This window comes from Caretta caretta, chromosome 5 (assembly GCF_965140235.1).
Source record: "Caretta caretta isolate rCarCar2 chromosome 5, rCarCar1.hap1, whole genome shotgun sequence".
Lineage (NCBI taxonomy): Eukaryota > Metazoa > Chordata > Testudines > Cheloniidae > Caretta > Caretta caretta.
The window spans coordinates 13,998,790-14,019,423 of record NC_134210.1 but is presented as its reverse complement, the minus strand read 5'-3'; the positions used below and the strand labels follow the sequence as shown (position 1 = coordinate 14,019,423).

Genomic DNA, 20,634 nt, shown 5'->3' with positions numbered 1-20,634 from the left:
AGGATCATGAAACTCTGGAAATACCACCCAGCAGGACCTGAGTGGCAGCCCCACACAGCCCACCGATTGGTTGGTACCAGTGCTTTAACCAGGAGGCCATGAAGGGGAGCCGTCTAAGCAACAGCATAGACTGCATGCCTGTTTCTGCTCCAGACCCTGCTTGCGATAGACCCTAGATTCCAGCTTTTGACCCTGATTTTACCTCAACTTTGCTCTTCAATTGCTTTCCGTAACCTGGTGCCTGGCCCCAATTTTCTGGTAACCTGACCCTGTCACCTGACACTTGATTCTCAGTTTGCTGTCTGACCTGCCTTGAACTCTGACCTCCCCGTAACCTGACCCTGCCTGCCTACTGACGCCTGACCCTTGGTCTGTCCTCTGGCCTGTCTTAGACTCTGACCTCTCTGCACATGACTTGGCCTGACTCCTGTTCTGACCAATAAGTTTGTCCTTGTTGTGTCAGTTTGCTCAGACTACCTTTGGTTCCCCCCAAAGCCAGCCAACCCCTCCACAGATGATGGAGGGGACAAGCCGCCCTCCAACCAACCGCACCCTGGTGGCCTGGGACCCATACGACCAAGCCACCTGTCTGCAGCCCCATGCTACACAGCATGCACTTGAACCACAACTCAGTGCAAATAACTAACCCGGTCGCAGGCTCCCGTGGCGCTGCTCACTGCTGAAGCACAGACCCTGCGTGAGCAGCTCGTATGCTCCCCGGGAGAAGCAGTGACACTACGTGTCCAAACAGACCAGGCATCACCTGAACCAGCCCCTATGGTGCTACTGCCCAAACGGTTGAACAAGAATAGTCAGAAATACTGGGATTTTCTGAACCAACGCAGGCTGTTTTTCCTGCTCTGCCCGAGCACACCCCACAGAGCAAACTAAGGTGGGGCTAGTAGTTAGCCCGCTCTCTGGCGAAACGCTCGACTGGGCCCGTCACCAGTTGGAGCAGACCAACCCTGTGCTCTCCTACTGGGACGCCTTCCTGTAAGCCTTTGCAACCATCTCTGAAGGCCCGCATCACATCCACTCTGCAAAGGCTGCCCTCCGGAAGCTTCTTGAATGGCAATGGCCAGCCACCGCCTCCATCACCCACTTCCAAAAGCTTGTGGTAGATGTTGAATGGAATGAAGCAGCCTAACCTTACCAGTTCTAATTAGGGCTCAATGATGAGGTCAAAAATGAGTCCTGAACCCAGGAACCCAGGTCAACCTGGGTTACTGACATCTGACCCCAGAGTAGAGAGAGCATCGATGATAGCTGAACCTTTGTTTTACTGTGGGGGACTAGGACATGCTCTTGCCTCCTGCCCAGCTCGGAAGAACTCAGGAAATGGATCAGCCCAGGGCCAGCAGAGGGGGTGAAGCCTGGGCACCACTAGAGTTCAGTGCTACAGAAACATGCCCCTGCCCTCAAGTAGAACCTGACCTGGAAACCATGGTGTCGCCCCACATTTCCAATTCCTACTGCAGTTGCAAGTCTTGTGGCATGTGCAGCAGATTCCCTCCCCGCCCCCAAAACTAGCAATGACAGACTCCAGGGCTGCTGCAACTTTATAGATTTTTGAGGCAGCCAAACTCTCCAGATTCCCCCTTCAGCTGAAACCCACACAGTACCTGGTGGAGAGGACTGATAGATCGCCCCTATCTTCGGGTCTGGGGACTCAAGAGACCATCGCGTTAGAAGTCGTAATGGAAGAACACTAAGAAACAATGTGCTTTGATGTAACCAGCTCTCCATTCTTCCTGATAATTCTTGGCATTCCTTGTTTGAATTGGCAGGACCCATGTATGTCTAGGTGGTGGGGGAACATTAGCTTCCCTTCTGATTACTGTCAGAAAGCATGCTTCCAATGAAGCAACTTACCCCCAACTGAACTGCACCCAGGGCCCCAGAACAGGAGGAGACCATCAGAAGCGAAACCCTGGAAAGTGGGGGCTAGCCAGACAGGAGCGGCTCCAGGCCAGAACCTCAGCCTCCCTGACAAGTACTGCGACTTCCTGGATGTGTTTGAGAAGAAAAATGCAGACTCACTAATCCCATACAGACCACCAGCCCTGGGCAAAGGTGCCCTACGAATGAATATACTCCATGTCTGAACCAGAGCTGTAAGCGCTACATGGGTATACCCAGGAAAAGCTCGCCAACGGCTTCATTGGCGATCCAACACTCTAGCGGGGCACCAGTAATCTTTGTGAAGGAGGACAACAGGTCACTACACCTCTACGTGGACTATTGTGCATTGAACAGTGATTATTCATAACCAATACCCATTGCCCCTCATTCTAGAACTTCTGGACTGCCCAAGAACTGCCAGGATATTCATGAAATTAGATCTTCAGGAAGCATAAAATTTAGTGTGCATAAGGCCTGAGGATGAATGGAAGACCGTTTTTCATACCCAATAGGGGCACCTGGAATACTTGATGATGCCATTTGGCTTAACTAGAGCTTCTGCAACATTTCATAAACGATGTGTTTAGGGATATCCTAGATCGGTACATGATCATCTACTTCGACAATATTCTGGTGTTTTTCAAGAACTTGCAGCACTACCACCATGTTCCGTCTGTTCTGGGAACATTAGCAATGAAGAACAAAGCCCCCTGGTTTGTACGCCAAACTGGAAAAGCACACCTTCGACCGGCCCATCATTGAATTTTTGGAGTACATCATTTCCCCAGAGTGAATCCCGATTTTACTTTACTGTGGAACTCCCAGCATTTGATGGCCAAACATTTGTGGACTTCCTGATCCAAATGGCCCACTTCATCCCCTGCAACCAGCTACGCTCTGCTGAGACTAACACCCACCTCCTACTGCAAAATGTGGTATGGCTCTACGGGTTTACTGACCGCATAATTTCTGACCAAAGCTCACAGTTCACCTCTTGCTTCTGGCATGAAGCATTTAGGCCACGGGTGGACAAACTACAACCTGTGGGCCGCGTCCACCCTGTCAGACCTTTCAATCTGGCCCTAAAGCTTCCATCTGGGAGTGGGCTCAGGGGCTTGCCCTGCTCAACCCACCCAGCGCTTCAGCTGGGGAGGGGGGTTGAGGGCTTAGAATCATAGAATATCAGGGTTGGAAGGGACCTCAGGAGGTCATCAACGCAGGACCAATCCCCAACTAAATCATCCCAGCCAGGGCTTTGTCAAGACTGACCTTAAAAATATCTAAGGAAAGAGATTCCACCACGTCCCTAGGTAATGCATTCCAGTGTTTCACCACCCTCCTAGTGAAAAAGTTTTTCCTAATATCCAACCTAAACCTCCCCCACTGCAACTTGAGACCATTAGTCTTTGTTCTGTCATCTGCTACCACTGAGAACAGTCTAGAGCCATCCTCTTTGGAACCCCCTTTCAGGTAGTTGAAAGCAGCTATCAAATCCCCCCTCATTCTTCTCTTCCGCAGACTAAACAATCCCAGTTCCCCCAGCCTCTCCTCATAAGTCATGTGTTCCAGTCCCCTAATCATTTTTGTTGCCCTCCGCTGGACTCTTTCCAATTTTTCCACATCCTTCTTGTAGTGTGGGGCCCAAAACTGGACACAATACTCCAGATGAGGCCTCACCAACGTCGAATAGAGGGGAACGATCACGTCCCTCGCTCTGCTGGCAATGCTCCTACTTATACATCCCAAAATGCCATTGGCCTTCTTGGCAACAAGGGCACACTGTTGACTCGTATCCAGCTTCTCGTCCACTGTAACCCCTAGGTCCTTCTCTGCAGAACTGCTGCCGAGCCATTCGGTCCCTAGTCTGTAGCGGTGCATTGGATTCTTCCATCCTAAGTGCAGGACTCTGCACTTGTCCTTGTTGAACCGCATCAGATTTCTTTTGGCCCAATCCTTTAATTTGTCTAGGGCCCTCTGTATCCTACCCTACCCTCCAGCGTATCTACCTCTCCTCCCAGTTTAGTGTCATCTGCAAACTTGCTGAGGGTGCAATGCACACCATCCTCCAGATCATTTATGAAGATATTGAACAAAACCGGCCCCAGGACCGACCCTTGGGGCACTCCACTTGATACTGGCTGCCAACTAGATATGGAGCCATTGATCACTACCCGTTGAACCTGACAATCTAGCCAATTTTCTATCCACCTTATAGTCCATTCATCCGGCCCATACTTCTTTAACTTGCTGGCAAGAATACTGTGGGAGACCGTGTCAAAAGCTTTGCTAAACTCAAGGAACAACATGTCTACCGCTTTCCCCTCATCCACAGAGCCAGCTATCTCGCCATAGAAGGCAATTAGATTAGTCAGGCACGACTTGTCCCTCTCCACCCACCCAGTGCTCCCCCAACCCCAACTCACAATTCCTGGATGAGCACCATCTTCCCACATGCAGAGTCACACTGCACAGGTGCGACCAGCACCGCTTATCCAGACTTCACAGAGTTGTTTCTGGAATCAGAACCCCACCCCTCCGCGCCCAATCCCCAAAGCGCCAGCCTCCTCGCACCAGCCTCTGCCCAAAACTGGCCAATGATCAAGGCCAGCCACATTGCAGGATACTGCCCCTAAACAAGTCCAATTAGGAACCACAGTCTCCTTCATTGACCAATCCCTGAGGCATTGCTCCTCCGAGAGACTCACCTCATTCCTCATCAGCCAATCACCGCGGCCCGGACCTTTCCAGTCTCCTATAGCCGCATCCTCAAGACTCTCGAAACCACCCAGGGGCCGCACCCATCACAGCTAGGGTGCCTCCGCTTGCGGCAGTGCCTGGTACAGCCACTTTGGTGTCACTGCTGGCAGAGCCCCTAGGAGTCCCCGGTACCGTTCTGGTAGAGCCCTTCCCCCGTGCCACACCCCATGACTCCCCCTCCCCGCACCTCCGTAATTTCATGAGCATTCATGGCCTGCCATACAATTTCCATACCCAGATATGGCCCTCAGGCCAAAAAGTTTGCCCACCCTGATTTAGGCTATGGACATCCACCTGCACTGCATACCACCCCCAAACGCATGGACAAACTGAACAGGTGAACCAAGTACTGGAGCAGTATTTGAAATGCTTTATAAATTAAGATCAAGACAACTGGTCCATGATCCTGCCATATCCAAATTTTTCTTACAGCACCAGCAACCATGCCTCCACAGGTCAGAGCCCCTTCTTTGCTAATTATGGATTCTACCTCCCTTTCCAGCTGCTGCTACCGACTGGGACCAATAGATTCACCTCATTGAGGAAGAGCTCAAAAACCACTTAAATTAAGAAGTGAAGGCCTATAAGAGGCATGTGACCATCAGCAACAAGAAGCTCCAGTATTTACTGTATGCCAGGTGTGGCTCGCCGCCAAACACCTCCAGACTAGGTGACCCTCCCACAAATTGGACCACCAGTTCCTTGGACCTTTCCCAATATGACAGCAGATTAACCTGGTGTCATGTTCCAGGATGCAATCCAGACCAGTGAGGGGTTTTGTCACCTCCTGCCCCTCAACCTTGGGTTTCTCACAATGCTTTGCTGTTGTAGCACTAAATCTGGACCTCTCACAAACAGCCTACCAGCATTCCCTGAGTGTCTGTGTATAGCTACAGCTCTAGTCCAGCAACTCTGACACCACCAGGCTCTCAGCAACACACCAGCCACACTCTGGCTTCTAGCAGCCTTAGTTACTACCTGCAGGGTGAGCCCAACACACTCCAAATCCCAAATTTCCCCCCAAACCTGTCTTCTGCACTGTCCAGGATGTCCGTGGCCCCTGTAAGGGGTCAATATGCAACAATCTGCTACCTTAATTGGAGTTACCAAACTGTTCAGTTTAAACACAACACTGGATTACTTTTGATTACTAAATAAAACAAGTTTATTTAACTACAAACAGATTTTAAATGAATACAAGTATCAGAAAAGGTTACAAGAGACATAAAGATAAAGTATTTCTAGAAGCTAAAAGTTAAACTAGACTTGGTTCAAGGTAAAATCCTTACCACATGCTCCCAGAAACATTGCTGACCAAATTCTGTGATCATGTCCCCACCCAAAGTCAAAAGGTTGGTTCCTTTGTCGTCTTAGATGAAAGAAAGAGAGGAAGGGAGAGAAAGAAAAGATAGAGATAGATATAACCTGGGGTGTTTTTGACCCTCACTTTTATAGTCCAGTCACCCTTTGACATGCATTCTCCTAAGGATTACCCCTAGATAAAGTTCCTTCCCACTGTGAGGGTGGAGATATGAAGTCTCGTGGTGAAAGAAGTTTCATGCTGTTATTTGCTAAAGTGCAGATCAATCTGTTCCTGTCTGTCCCCCCACTCCCCCCGCCCCGTTGTTGCCAAAGAATTGCCACTTGACAGGTGATGGCCAATCAACTATGACACCTGACTAGAGGCGTTAGCTTGTCCTTTGTCTCTGAGGAACCAGTTTACTCCCTCTTGTTGTCCCGAGGATCCCGATTACCTCAGTTTACATATAAGTAGTAAACACAAATTTCTGTGTTTAAGATAGACCTATTTAACAACTTCTGCCTAGTTGGGGCTACATGGGTTTAAACGTGCTATCATCATACAAGGGCATTCAGAACTTTACATATAATGTTGCTACATGCATTTCACCATTATAGTATTGACTAGTAAGTTATTAATTTTCAAATGATACCTCACAAGGTATCTTTGTACATATTTTGTACAAAGATTATTACAATAATGGGTAGGGTGTGAATACAGGAGTACATTCAGTCACAGCCGGTCACCTTCAGACTCTAGCTTCCCCAGCCTCTCAAAATACACTCAGTTTTCCATGTTTCCCTTCTGAAATCCTACACTGAGCACACCTTCCCTAACTGAACTACACCGCTGCCTCCATCAGTTGAAACCATCCCGATGTGTCGAAAGAATAGTAAATATGGCAGGCGACCAGCCTGGCTTAATGGTGAAATCCTAGCGGATCTTAAACATAAATAAGAAGCTTACAAGAAGTGGAAGGTTGGACATATGACCAGGGAAGAGTATAAAAATATTGCTCGGGCATGTAGGAATGAAATCAGGAGGGCCAAATCGCACCTGGAGCTGCAGCTAGCCAGAGATGTTAAGAGTAACAAGAAAGGTTTCTTCAGGTATGTTGGCAACAAGAAGAAAGCCAAGGAAAGTGTGGGCCCCTTAATGAATGAGGGAGGCAACCTAGTGACAGAGGATGTGGAAAAAGCTAATGTACTCAATGCTTTTTTTGCCTCGGTCTTCACTAACAAGGTCAGCTCCCAGACTGCTGCGCTGGGCATCACGACATGGGAAATAGATGGCCAGCCCTCTGTGGAGAAAGAGGTGGTTAGGGACTATTTAGAAAAGCTGGACGTGCACAAGTCCGTGGGGCCGGACGAGTTGCATCCGAGAGTGCTAAAGGAACTGGCGGCTGTGATTGCAGAGCCATTGGCCATTATCTTTGAAAACTCGTGGCGAACGGGGGAAGTCCCGGATGACTGGAAAAAGGCTAATGTAGTGCCAATCTTTAAAAAAGGGAAGAAGGAAGATCCTGGGAACTACAGGCCAGTCAGCCTCACTTCAGTCCCCGGAAAAATCATGGAGCAGGTCCTCAAAGAATCAATCCTGAAGCACTTACATGAGAGGAAAGTGATCAGGAACAATCAGCATGGATTCACCAAGGGAAGGTCATGCCTGACTAATCTAATCGCCTTCTATGATGAGATTACTGGTTCTGTGGATGAAGGGAAAGCAGTGGATGTATTGTTTCTTGACTTTAGCAAAGCTTTTGACACGGTTTCCCACAGTATTCTTGTCAGCAAGTTAAGGAAGTATGGGCTGGATGAATGCACTATAAGGTGGGTAGAAAGTTGGCTAGATTGTCGGGCTCAACGGGTAGTGATCAATGGCTCCATATCTAGTTGGCAGCCGGTGTCAAGTGGAGTGCCCCAGGGGTCGGTCCTGGGGCCGGTTTTGTTCAATATCTTCATAAATGATCTGGAGGATGGTGTGGATTGCACTCTCAGCAAATTTGCGGATGATACTAAACTGGGAGGAGTGGTAGATACAGTGGAGGGCAGGGATAGGATACAGAGGGACCTGGACAAATTGGAGGATTGGGCCAAAAGAAATCTGATGAGGTTCAATAAGGATAAGTGCAGGGTCCTGCACTTAAGACGGAAGAACCCAAATCAAAGCTACAGACTAGGGACCGAATGGCTAGGCAGCAGTTCTGCGGAAAAGGACCTGGGGTGACAGTGGACGAGAAGCTGGATATGAGTCAATAGTGTGCCCTTGTTGCCAAGAAGGCCAATGGCATTTTGGGATGTATAAGTAGGGGCATAGCGAGCAGATCGAGGGACGTGATCGTTCCCCTCTATTCGACATTGGTGAGGCCTCATCTGGAGTACTGTGTCCAGTTTTGGGCCCCACACTACAAGAAGGATGGGGATAAATTGGAAAGAGTCCAGCGAAGGGCAACAAAAATGATTAGGAACACATGACTTATGAGGAGAAGCTGAGGGAACTGGGATTGTTTAGTCTGCAGAAGAGAAGAATGAGGGGGGATTTGATAGCTGCTTTCAACTACCTGAGAGGTGGTTCCAGAGAGGATGGTTCTAGACTATTCTCAGTGGTAGAAGAGGACAGGACAAGGAGTAATGGTCTCAAGTTGCAGTGGGGGAGATTTAGGTTGGATATTAGGAAAAACTTTTTCACTAGGAGGGTGGTGAAACACTGGAATGCATTACCTAGGGAGGTGGTGGAATCTCCTTCCTTAGAAGTTTTTAAGGTCAGTCTTGACAAAGCCCTGGCTGGGATGATTTAATTGGGGATTGGTCCCGCTTTTGAGCAGGGGGTTGGACTAGATGACCTCCTGAGGTCCCTTCCAACCCTGATATTCTATGATTCTATGAAATCCAGGTCACAAGGAATACCAAATACACGTCATCCTTGATTCCTGACAGACACATGGCCGTTTGTACTATCTGGTAGACTGGGAAGGCTACAGCTGCAAAGAGCACACTTGGGAGTTTGTCTCCCATGACCACATCCCTGACCTGGTGGAAGAATTCCATAAGGCTCACCCAGACAAGCCTTCGGCACCAGCCCAAAAAGGGGGGATGATGAAAGAACCTGCAGGGCTGGACCCTGGGACAAAAGGGGTTCTGGGCTACTGACACCTCTGCATCACCACTGAAGGTTTAGGGTGAGCTCCCATGGGAGGACCCTGTGAGATTAGGCTCAGCAGGAAGTACTGCCCAGCATGACCAAAGTGGTGGCTCCTCACAGCCCACTGATTGGTCAGTACCAGTACTTAAACCAGGAAGCCACGAACAACACAGAATGCCTGCCTGGCTCTGCTCCAGATCCTGCTTCCAATAGACCCTAGATTCCAGCTTCTGACCCTGGTTGGTCCTCAGCTTTGCTCTTCGATTGCCATCTGTAACTAACTTCGTGCCTGACCCTGCCCACCTCCTGATACCTGGCTCTCAGATTGCCATCTGGCCTGTATCGGACTCTGTCCTCCCAGTAACCTGACCCTGCCTCCCTCTTAATGCCTGAACCTCTGTCTGCCCTCTGACCTATCTTGGACTCTGACCTCCAGGTGCCTGACTCCCAACTTCTGCTCTGACCACTAGGTATGACCACCCTTGTTCTGGCTGTAACACAGTCTTCTTTCCAGCTTTTACTGGCCAGCCTGGCCAGGACTCATCATGAAGATCAACTCAGTTGGTTCCTTTGTCTCCTAAGATGAAAGATAAAGATGGGAGTCATATCACCAAAGGGCTGTCTTTGTCTTATAAAACACAAAGGCCTTCTGGGGATTCAGTCTCCTGCGTCTCTCTGGGGTGCAGGAGTCATGTTAATTCTGTCCCTTGAGTTCAGGATCAGGATAACCCCAGCTGCTTTAGGTCAAAGCTTTTGTTTACTGCTAATATGTAAACTGAGGTAAACTCACATTCCTTTGTCTAGGACAGACCTGTTTATGACCTTTACCTAGGCCAGGCTCTGTGGTCTTAAACATGTTCTAGCAACATCATACATAGGGAATTTGTAACTTCACCTATAATGTTAACACATGCATTTTACAAGGATATTAATAAAGTGTATTATCTTTTATGTGATACCTCACAAGACATATTTTGTATAATTATTGCAGCAGTGAGAATACAAAGGTGCCTAGGGTCACAACTTTGTATTGGAAAGACTAGCTTACTCGGTCATGCAAGAAATTGCTTCTTATGAAAATTAACCATTTTGAACCACTGCAAGACCAGACAACTCTTAAAGCAGAGTGACTAAAGTAAGGTTTCCCCATAACTTGGGCAGGGAGTCAGTTCCATATTTACATATGTTCCTCAGCACAGATTAATATGAAAGGCCTGAATAGTATTAATACTTCACAATAAATATTTAAATGGTCCTGCTTATCCTAAAGTGCACTACAAAATATTTACATACATAATCACTCACTTGCAGCTACTTCTGTGTGAAGGAGCACTACACAGCATATTGTATAATGCACACTAGCAAGAGGAGAAAGTTCAGCAAAGACACTCATGTTCTCCTTCTGATGAGATGTGTCAGAAGGTCTTCAGTGCCCACACAGACCAAATATGCCCTCAGTTTTTAAGATCTTACTGGAAAAAAATATAAACTGTAGGGAATGTATCTATCTGGGATTTGAACCTGGAGCTACAGGAAGATCAGATATTTCTAAACCCAGACTTAGGCAACTAAGTTAGTAGCACCAGTTTCCACTAAAGTTTGGAAGGCATCTAAATGTGAACAGTATAACTCTGGCTCCCATTTGGTTAAAAAAATAAACGTTATATTTATTTAACATCAACATATAATATGTTGAACAAGTGATCCTACTTAGCATTTTTTGAATGCAGTGAAATCTGTCCTAAAAGATCACCCAAGGGCTTGCTTGTCTAATAGAGTCTGATCTTTAAGGACTTAATTTTTAAAGATGGGACTTCCTGCTGTGTGTAAACAATTGCATGTGTCTGATCTGCATGTGCAAATGCCACTTATGCACATACAAAACTGGTGTGAATAGCTTGACAAATGAATAGCTAGACTCTTAACTGGACATTGTGTGAACTGAAGTGGTATTTACTAGGGCTGTCGATTAATCGCTGTTAACTCACGCAATTCAAAAATATTAATCATGATTAATCACACTGTTAAACAACAGAATGCCAATTGAAATTCATTAAATATTTTTGGATGTTTTTCTACATTTTCAAATATATACATTTTGATTTCAATTACACAGACTACAAAGTGTGCAGTGCTCGATTTATATTAATTTTTATTACAAATATTTTCACTGTAAAATGATAAACAAAAGAAATAGTATTTTTCAATTCACCTCATACAAGTACTGTAGTACAGTCTTTTTACCATTAAAGTGCAACTTACAAATGTAGTTTTTGTGTTACATAACTGCACTCAAAAACAAAACAATGTAAAACTTTTGAGCCTACAAGTCCTCTCAGTCCTACTTCTTGTTCAGCCAATTGCTCAAACAAGGTTGTTTACATTTGCAGGAGAGAATGCTGCCCGCTTTTTGTTTACAATATCACCAGAAAGTGAGAACAGGTGTTCGCATGGCACTGTTGTAGCCGGTGTCGCAAGATATTTATGTGCCAGATTTGCTGAAGATTCATATGCCTCTTCATGCTTTGGCCACCGTTCCAGAGGACATGCTTCCATGCTGATGATGCTTGTTAAAAAAATATTGCGTTAATTAAATTTGTGACTGAACTCCTTGGTGGAGAATTGCATGTCTCCTGCTCTGTTTTACCTGCATTCTGCCATATATTTCATGTTATAGCAGTCTCGGATGATGACCCAGCACAGGTTGTTTGTTTTAAGAACACTTTCACTGCAAATTTGACAAAACACAAAGATACCAATGTGAAATTTCTAAAGATAGCTACAGCACTCGACCCAAGATTTAAGAATCTGAAGTGCCTTCCAAAATCTGAGAGGGATGAGGTGTAGAGCATGCTTTCAGAAGTCTTAAAAGAGCAACATTCGGATGCAGAAACTACAGAACCCGAAGCACCAAAAAAGAAAATCAACCTCCTGCTGGTGGCATTTGACTCAGCTGATTAAAATGAACATGCGTTGGTCTGCACTGCTTTGGATCATTATCGAGCAGAACCCGTCAGCATGGATGCATGTCCTCTGGAATGGTGGTTGAAGCATGAAGGTACATATGAATCTTTAGCACATCTGGCACGTAAATATCTTGGGACGCTGGCTACAACAGTACTATGGAAATGCCTGTTCTCACTTTCAGGTGACATTGAAAACAAAGTGGGCAGCATTATCTCCTGCAAATGTAAACAAACTTGTTTATCTGAGCTATTGGCTGAACAAGAAGGAGGAGTGAGTGGACTTGCAGGCTCTAAAGTTTTACATTGTTTTATTTCTGAATGCAGGGTTTTTTGGTACATAATTCTACATTTGTAAGTTCAACTTTCATGATAAAGAGATTGCATTACAGTACTTGTATTTGGTGAATTGAAAAATACTATTTGTTGTGTTTTTTACAGTGCAAATATTTGTAATAAAAATAAATAAAAAAGTGAGCTCTGTACACTTCGTATTCTGTGTTGTAATTGAAATCAATATATTTGAAAATATAGAAAACATCCAAAAATATTTAAATAAGTGGTATTCAATTATTGTTTAACAGTGTGATTAATCGCAATTAATTTTTTTTGTAAATCGCTTGACAGCCCTAGTAGTTCCACATGGAAATTAGGTTTGTGTAAATGTTAATCTTTGATATCAGATACAAAATTTGAACCAACTGTATACAAAACCTGGGGATATGTGGAAGTATTCACTTAAGATGGGGCTGCATTTACTATTAGAGGTGATTCTCAATGCAGGTTTCACTGTATAACATTTACTATAAATAAAATACCAGTGCTACAATGCCTTAGGGACCAATCCTCCCCCTTGTTCCTTAAAAGGCAAAAGGACAGGATAAAACCATGACTTCTAGCACATTGCCACATTGTTCCCCCAGGAGGTGGGCCCTGTGGCAAAATGGATCTGGAAGAGGAAGTGTCCAGCCAAAGTGGTAGAGAATAAATCTGCAGGAGATAAACCCACAAATCCTTGACCTATCCACGCTAGAACCTGCCCCATGTGTCCTTTAGTGCCAAAGCACTAATTCCTGCTGCATCTGTCCATCTGGAGTTCACAGACAAGCCACAGAGTTACCACTGTTCATAACAACTACTTATGATTTATCATTTTACGTCCTAATAGACTTCAAAAAGGAATATGTATGTAGAAGGATAGTTCCCCTTTGTCTCCTGGAACTGTGCACTATCACAGCAACAACAGAAAGAAGAAAGGTACCAAAATGTGGTTTTGGGTGGTGTAACATAGTGCATAGCCAGCCTTCCTCTCCTTGGTCAGATTAGAACTATTCCGCTCCCCTCTACACTCTGCAGCACGGAGGGTACCATATGCCTGTAGCAGGAAGAGAGCCTGAGACATAAGCCCTTTTATCTGGGCTAAAGTAGTGGTCAAAGCTTTGCTAATATAAAGCAAAGTCAGCAAGGTTGTAAAAGCAGGAGTCATGCTCTGTCTGTGTACATGCTCACAGAGCCTGGCAAGAACAGGACTGGTATTGCAAAAACACACACGTTCCTAAGAAAGGCTAGGCACAGCAAACTCACGCAAACACATTCCAGAAGGATGGTACAAGAACACCTCTATACCAGGTATGTTATAAACACGCCCCCCAAAAATAAAAGGAACACACTCTTAAAGATGAGGTCAGGATGACAATATAATGGATAGAGATGTTTTGATCGAACCAGCATGTACAAGGTAACGAGTGGTAACAATCCACATCAGGGGGCAGTAACTAATCACGTCAGAGGGGCAATATATAACTTGTTTGTATTGGTCCATAAAATGGAGTCTCAGAGGGAATGTCTTTGGTCAGCCGAAGGGGAATGGAAAGTCCCGCCATTCACTGAGCTGCGTCAATTGTCATGGGCATACATGTGCTAGTGTAACTCTAGACATTGATTCGGGGAGCTAAGACCATGCTTTGTCGACAATAAACCTGGCTGGGTGCCTTTGTACCTTAACGGACACTGTGGTCATTGAGCAGTTCGCTCGAGGTCTGCTGTGTCAGCTACCTGCGGAGAGCTGGGATGCCACACAGAGAGAGAACACACATGCAGCCAAACATCTAACGACAATGCCATTCACCTTCTGACTTATGTATTTGAGATAATATGGCAGTTACTTTATTTTAAGGCTGGTGACTATCCCTCTGTTTGTTCCAGAAGGCTTTTATTAATCTGTAGAAAAACTGGGAGGCAAGGGAGGGGGTCATCACAGCTATCATATCTTTTCCCTTGGAAGTTTGATTTAAGTGCAGAGCCATCTAGTGGAAAAGAGGGAAACATTTTTACACAAAATTTTCCCAGGATTTGAAAATTGTTTCTCATTTTACTTAAGTCATGGTGTATAAGCTTAATTTCAGATTTCTAAAGGGAAAAAGATGAGGCAGTTCAAGAAAGAGGCATTAAATTACAATCCAAGCTCTAACACTCCCTACTTCTGTTGCCTTGGGAAAGTTACAACTCCCTCTGCCTTAGTTTCCCTGTCCTTATTACAAGTACAATAATACTTTCCGATCTCCAAGTGGCAGTGTGAAGATTAATATTTTATAAAGCACTCTGAGGATGAAAAGGGCAGATTATTATTATTAAGTTCTAGTCTGGGATAATTTGCTTGTACAATCACAAGTGCATTGGCAGAGATGCTGAAAGAAGACGGATTAACTTTGTGGCATGTTCTCAGCAAATAAAAACAAATTTTGGCACAGGTGGGATGAGCGATTCTCTCACAGATAGTGTTTTGAAAATAATCTTAAAATTGGGGCCCTTTTACAATTCATCCTAGAAGACTTGTCTTTCTGTAATTACAGTTTGAGGGGTGGGAAAGGGGTTGGAGTTATTACTACTGGAGATGCCGGGGGTGGGAGGGATTGTGGTGCCTCCCACCCCCTTATATCCATTAGCCCAATGGTAGAGCACTTACCCAGGCTGTAGGAGACTCAGGTTCAAATCTCCACTCTATCTGACCCTAGGGCTCCCACCTCCCAGGAGAGTGCATTAACCACAGAGCTGTAGGGTATTCTGGGGGGATTTGTCTCAATCTCTCCTGCTGAAGTGGTTCCACTTGATAGAAACATTTAAATATTCACTGAGCCAGAGACAGCATGAATGATTCTACAACCTAGTGGTTAGCACATTCACATTGGAGACCTAAGTTCACTTCCCATTCCGGTGATGGCACCACCTTCTCCGCTGTGTCTTGTGCGGAGCGCAATCTGGTAGGCATGCTCTAAGATTGTTTACAGTACTGTTGCTCCCACTGTTGATAGCGATGATAGGCCTTTTTGCCAAAAATTTCCCCATGAAGAAGCCTCCTAAAAATGAAAGGGTAGTTTAGTCTCCATGGCCCATTCATTGTTTGTCTTCTGGTGAAACTGACACTAAGAGTGCGACCTGTGATGGTTAATTTTGTGGTGTAGAAACCTGTGCATGATAATGGCCCACCTTGATTATCATGCACATTGTAGGGAGAGTGGTCACTTTGGATGAGCTATTACCAGCAGGATAGTGAGTTTGTGTGTGTGGTTTTTGGAGGGGGGTGAGGGGGTGAGAGAACCTGGATTTGTGCAGGAAATGGCCCACCTTGATTATCATGCACATTGTGAAGAGAGTTGTCACTTTGGATGGGCTATTACCAGCAGGAGAGTGAGTTTGTGTGTGGGGGGGTGGAGGGTGAGAAAACCTGGATTTGTGCTGGAAATGGCCCAACTTGATGATCACTTTAGATAAGCTATTACCAGCAGGACAGTGGGGTGGGAGGAGGTATTGTTTCATGATCTCTGTGTGTATGTAATGTCTGCTGCAGTTTCCACGGTATGCATCTGATGAAGTGAGCTGTAGCTCACGAAAGCTCATGCTCAAATAAATTGTCACAAGTGCCACAAGGTGCCACAAGTACTCCTTTTCTTTTTGCGAATACAGACTAACACGGATGTTACTCTGAAACCTGTCCATGTGGACCCTCCTGAGGCACATTAACAGTCCATTAATGTGCTCTGACCTAGTCCCATTTCAACGAGGACTAGATCAAAGCGCATTAATGAACTATTAATGCATGTCAGCAGGGTCCTCATAGACAATCCACAACAGTGAAAATAGATTCACCCCTTCCCAGCTTTCCACAAAACTAAATGTTTGTGTAACAAGCCCTAAGACTACCGAATCATCTCACATAGGCCACCAATGAGCCAATCAGATGATAGCAACTTTCATTATCAACCAACCGAGGTTGGATCGGAACCAAAAATATAGAGAAGTAAGCCTCTGATCCCAATCCTGTGACATGCTGATGAGCCCCACTGAAGTCAAGAGGAGTTGGAGCCATTGAAAACCTTACAGGATGGATCTTCTATTGCATAACAAATCTAATGAACCGCTGAGTCACCCCACCCGGTATATTCCATACCAGCAGACAGCCTGAAAGCAAACTTTGACAAACTATCATCACACCAAGGACTTCAGCTCTGGTTAGCAAGGAAGTGGTAAAATCTAATACATATGTGAAAGAAAAGGAGCACTTACAAGTAAAAAGTTATTTAAAATTCAGTTTAGCTTCATAGTGATTTAGCCTTGCTGTTTAATTAGTATTTAGAATGGCATGTTGTTTATAGTCATTGGTATTTCAATAGATGTTTAAGTGTTTAAAGTTTAATAAGCTCCTATTCTTATAAGAACAAAAAATGTGCGTAATTACATTTTCAATTACTATAGAGAATTTTTTGGGTCCATGCAATTAATAAAAGCTTAAGGCACTTAAACATGATCTTGTTTTAAAAGCTAAATAGTTGAGCACTTCACTAATTAGCTCCAACACTTAGTGTTTTTTTCTAAATTAACAAAATAAAAATGTCATGTATTCGTTTCTTTGTAGCTGTTAAAGACACATGAGTTTGTAAACCAGTTTAATTTTAAAACTGAACTGTTCCCATATTTAATTCCAAATCTTTTTTTTTTTTTTTTATTAAAGGTACAGGTTATGGGTCAAACTAGTTTCTGGTGTAGCTCCACTGATTTCAGGGACTTCAGTGTAACTCCACATACACCAGGGATTAATTTAACTATAATTCTTTGTTATTATTTAATCCTATTTTCTACATTATAATGTATATTACATATAAAAAATTAGAAGTACTTGTTGCAAAGTACTTCACTCAAAAGACAGAAAATCCCAGATATACGCTTGCCCTGGACACTTTAATTCTGTGTCTGTGTGCATCCAACCTATGCACTGAATAAGGCACGGGTCTGGTGGAAAAAATAGTACGTGAACTTGTAATTAAAGATTGTATCATAATGCATATACACAAAGGACCTGAATTAAAGTTGCATGGACAACCACAAACCTGACATTTCATAACTTTCTAGTCCTTGACTTTCTAAATAAGACAAATAACTTTATTGTACCAGTCTATTTGTATAATGGCATAATTTCCAGCTCAGGTAGAGGTACACATGCTAGTTTTGATCATGCTAGAGCACTAAAAATGGCAGCGTTGCTGTGGACAAGCTGCCTGATTATTTACCGAGGAACAGACTGTACCTGGCTGGCTATCCCATGCCACCACCTATACTACCGCAGCTACACTGCTATTTTTAGCACTCTACTTTGATCAAAGCTAGCTCATGTACATCTACCAGAGATGGAAATTACACCTCCAGATGCAGGGTACCTTTCATTAGCAAGTAGCAGGACAAAGCTGTTATCCCAGAGGCAGGACAGGCCACTGAGGACATACGCTGGGTCCACAGGGTGGAGCTCATCCTTGCCTGGCTCCTTTTCTGTTCTCTCCCCAGAGGGGTAGGGGGATCCTATCCCATATAGTGTCTCAAGAGTGGGGGATGAAGAGAGGGGGAAGTTTGGCCCAGTTCTCTCCTTGCCCTGACAGGTACGAATGAGGCTGTGGCACAGAAGTTGAATAAATACTCAATTGATTAAAAAATTATATTAAAGCTAATGTTAAATATATATATATGTAATACATAGGCTGGGAAAAGTGTGTCTGTACATCTGGGTATAGTGCTTAGATTATCCACAAATATAGTTTTTAAAAGTCATATAATACATAAAATACATGATCAGCAACAACCCAAATTTAGATGAATAGATTTAACAATACTGTTTAGATATTAGAATCAGATTACTCGGGTACATCACTCATGAAAAGCTGTACAGAGATTTGGTTGTGGAAAGCAAAATATATCAATGAGTGGAGATTGTCTCTCAGTAATTGAGAATTAGGTTGGTTGTCCATTTAGAAAATACAATCCATGAGGAAAGTATCTGTTACTTTCTTGACTGCGCTTCTTATCGGCGCTCCAGCTCATTATATCAAATATTCGATTGATAAGAACAGATTTAAAAAATTTATTTTAGCCAGCAGGTGGCGCTAAAGGGACAGGTTAAGGAATACAGTCTACTGAACTAGCTCTTATTGCACAGTCAAGAGCAAATAAAGAAGAAGGGTGTCAAATATGCTGGACCACCTCAATTCAAGGCTTTAAAGTAAGTAAAGTCTTTAAAATTAAAAAAATGTATGTTTTGGTCAATATTTTAAGGTAGTTGTGATTTTAATTATTTTATAGAATTGCAAACATTCGCCATTGATTGTTTTTAATGCCATTCCTAGGGATGCAAGAAACCACAAAAATCTGCAGAGGAAGATAAATGGAAAGAATTGCAGTCCAGGAATCTGAGCACAGGAGTGGGAAACAGGAACTCAGGACTGCTCTAAGTGTTCTGCAATTTTTTGCTGCCCAGGATGGAGTTTTCAGCACAAACACACACACACACACACACAGGATGATTAAAAAAAACAACAACTCCTCCGCCAAAAAATAAATAAATAAATACCCCAACCAACACTGCACAAGCAAAACAAAAATAAAACCCCCAAACCGGCCCGGTGCAGAGGAAACAAGCAAAACCCAAAAGAAAAGGATGGTGAAGCAATGTGGCACCCCAGAAGTTGGCACCCAAAGCAATCATCCTGCCCACCCACCCCTAAGGCTGGCCCTGCAGGAACACCTTTGGTCAAGTCTCTGAGGGACAGATTTTCAAAGGTATTTAGACACCTTAAATTAATTCAGAATTAAAATTCAAAATAAAATGATCTGGACAAACTGGAGAAATGGTCTGAAGTAAATCGGATGGAATTTAATAAGGACAAATGCAAAGTACTCCACCTAGGAAGGAATAATCACCTGCACACATACAAAATGGCAAATGACTGTCTAGGCAGGAGTACTGCAGAAAGGGATCTGGGGGTCCTAGTTGATCACAAGCTAAATATGAGTCAACAGTGTAACGCTGCTGCAGCAAAAAAAAGCAAACATCCTTCTGGGATGTATTAGCAGGAGTGTAAGCAAGACACAAGAAGTAATTCTTCCACTCAACTCCGCACTGATTAGGCCTCAACTGGGGTATTGTGTCTAGCTCTGGGTGCCACATTTCAGAAAAGATGGGGAAAAATTGGAGAAAATCCAGAGAAGAGCAACAAAAACGATTAAAGGTCTAGAAAATGTGACCTATGACGGAAGATTGAAAAAACTGGGTTTGTTTAGTCTGGAGAAGAACAGACTGAGAAGGGACACCATAACAGTTTCCAAGTACATAAAAGGTTGTTACAAGGAGGAGGGAGAAAAATTGTTCTCAAACTTTAAGGACAGGACAAGCAGCAAAGGGCTTAAATTGCAGCAAGGGCGGTTTAGGTTGGACACTAGAAAAAACTTCCTAACTGTCAGGATCGTTAAGCACGTGAACAAATTGCCTAGGGGGAGGTTATGGACTCTCCATCATGGGGGATTTTTAAGAGCAGGTTGGACAAACACCTGCCAGGGAGGGTCTAAATAATTCTCAGCCCTGCTGTGAGCGCAGGGGACTGGACTAGGTGACCTCTCCAGGTCCCTTCCAGTCCTGTGAGTCTAAAGACAGAGAGAGAGGTGCCTCCTGGAATAATTTCCAAAAGCTCCTAGAAACTGACAACCGGGAGCAAGGAGGGCAGAACGCCCAGCGCCTGCGCATTGACTGAACCCTCCCTCTCTGCGGGGCCCTCCTCCTACCGGCAGGGTGGTCCCTCTTGCCCATGCGCAGTAATGGCGCCCGCAGCCGCCCGGTCGCTATAGTAACGGAGAAGCGCAGCAGCCTCTCTCCAGCACTCACCGCCTCCTTAGCCTGGTGGGTGGTCTTCAGCGTCTGGTAGGAAAGCTCCATGGGTGCGGGCTTTGCGGGGAAAGACTCACCTCACTCACCGCACCGGCGGGAGCGTATAACCGGCTCGGAGACGTGGGGGCAGCCACCCCACAGCGTCTCATCCACCCACCACACAGGGGGAGGGGCTGTCTGAGGAACTAGCCAATCAGCGGGCTCTGTCCGCAGTCCCAAGCCATCAGAGCCCCGGGAGGTGGAGACTGTCTATCTAACTGTCCAATCAAAAGAGGGGGCTGCTTGACGAACTGCCCAATCGCCATATAGGGAGCAGGGCCCGCCTGTGAAACTGTCCAATCACCACATAGGGCAGTGGCGGGCCCCCC

The 20,634-nt window shown here is 44.9% G+C and overlaps 1 protein-coding gene across 9 annotated transcripts in view; it reads right to left on the bottom strand.

Moving 5' to 3' along the window:
• The window catches only part of KATNAL2 (katanin catalytic subunit A1 like 2), a 62,707-nt gene extending 42,278 nt beyond the window's left edge, over positions 1-20,429 (bottom strand). For 3 of the 9 annotated variants that reach the window (XM_075128355.1, XM_075128354.1, XM_075128356.1), the window contains exon 1: positions 20,344-20,403. Coding sequence is in view for 2 of the 9 variants with exons in the window: in XM_048850485.2 (XP_048706442.1) it covers positions 20,264-20,314 (51 nt within the window). In the remaining 7 variants the exon portion in view is untranslated. Of the gene's footprint in view, positions 1-1,872; positions 2,007-20,263 lie in introns of all 9 variants that reach the window. The other 6 variants (XM_075128357.1, XM_075128358.1, XM_048850487.2 and 3 more) reach the window with 5 other exon arrangements.
• Positions 20,430-20,634: the final 205 nt, after the last annotated feature.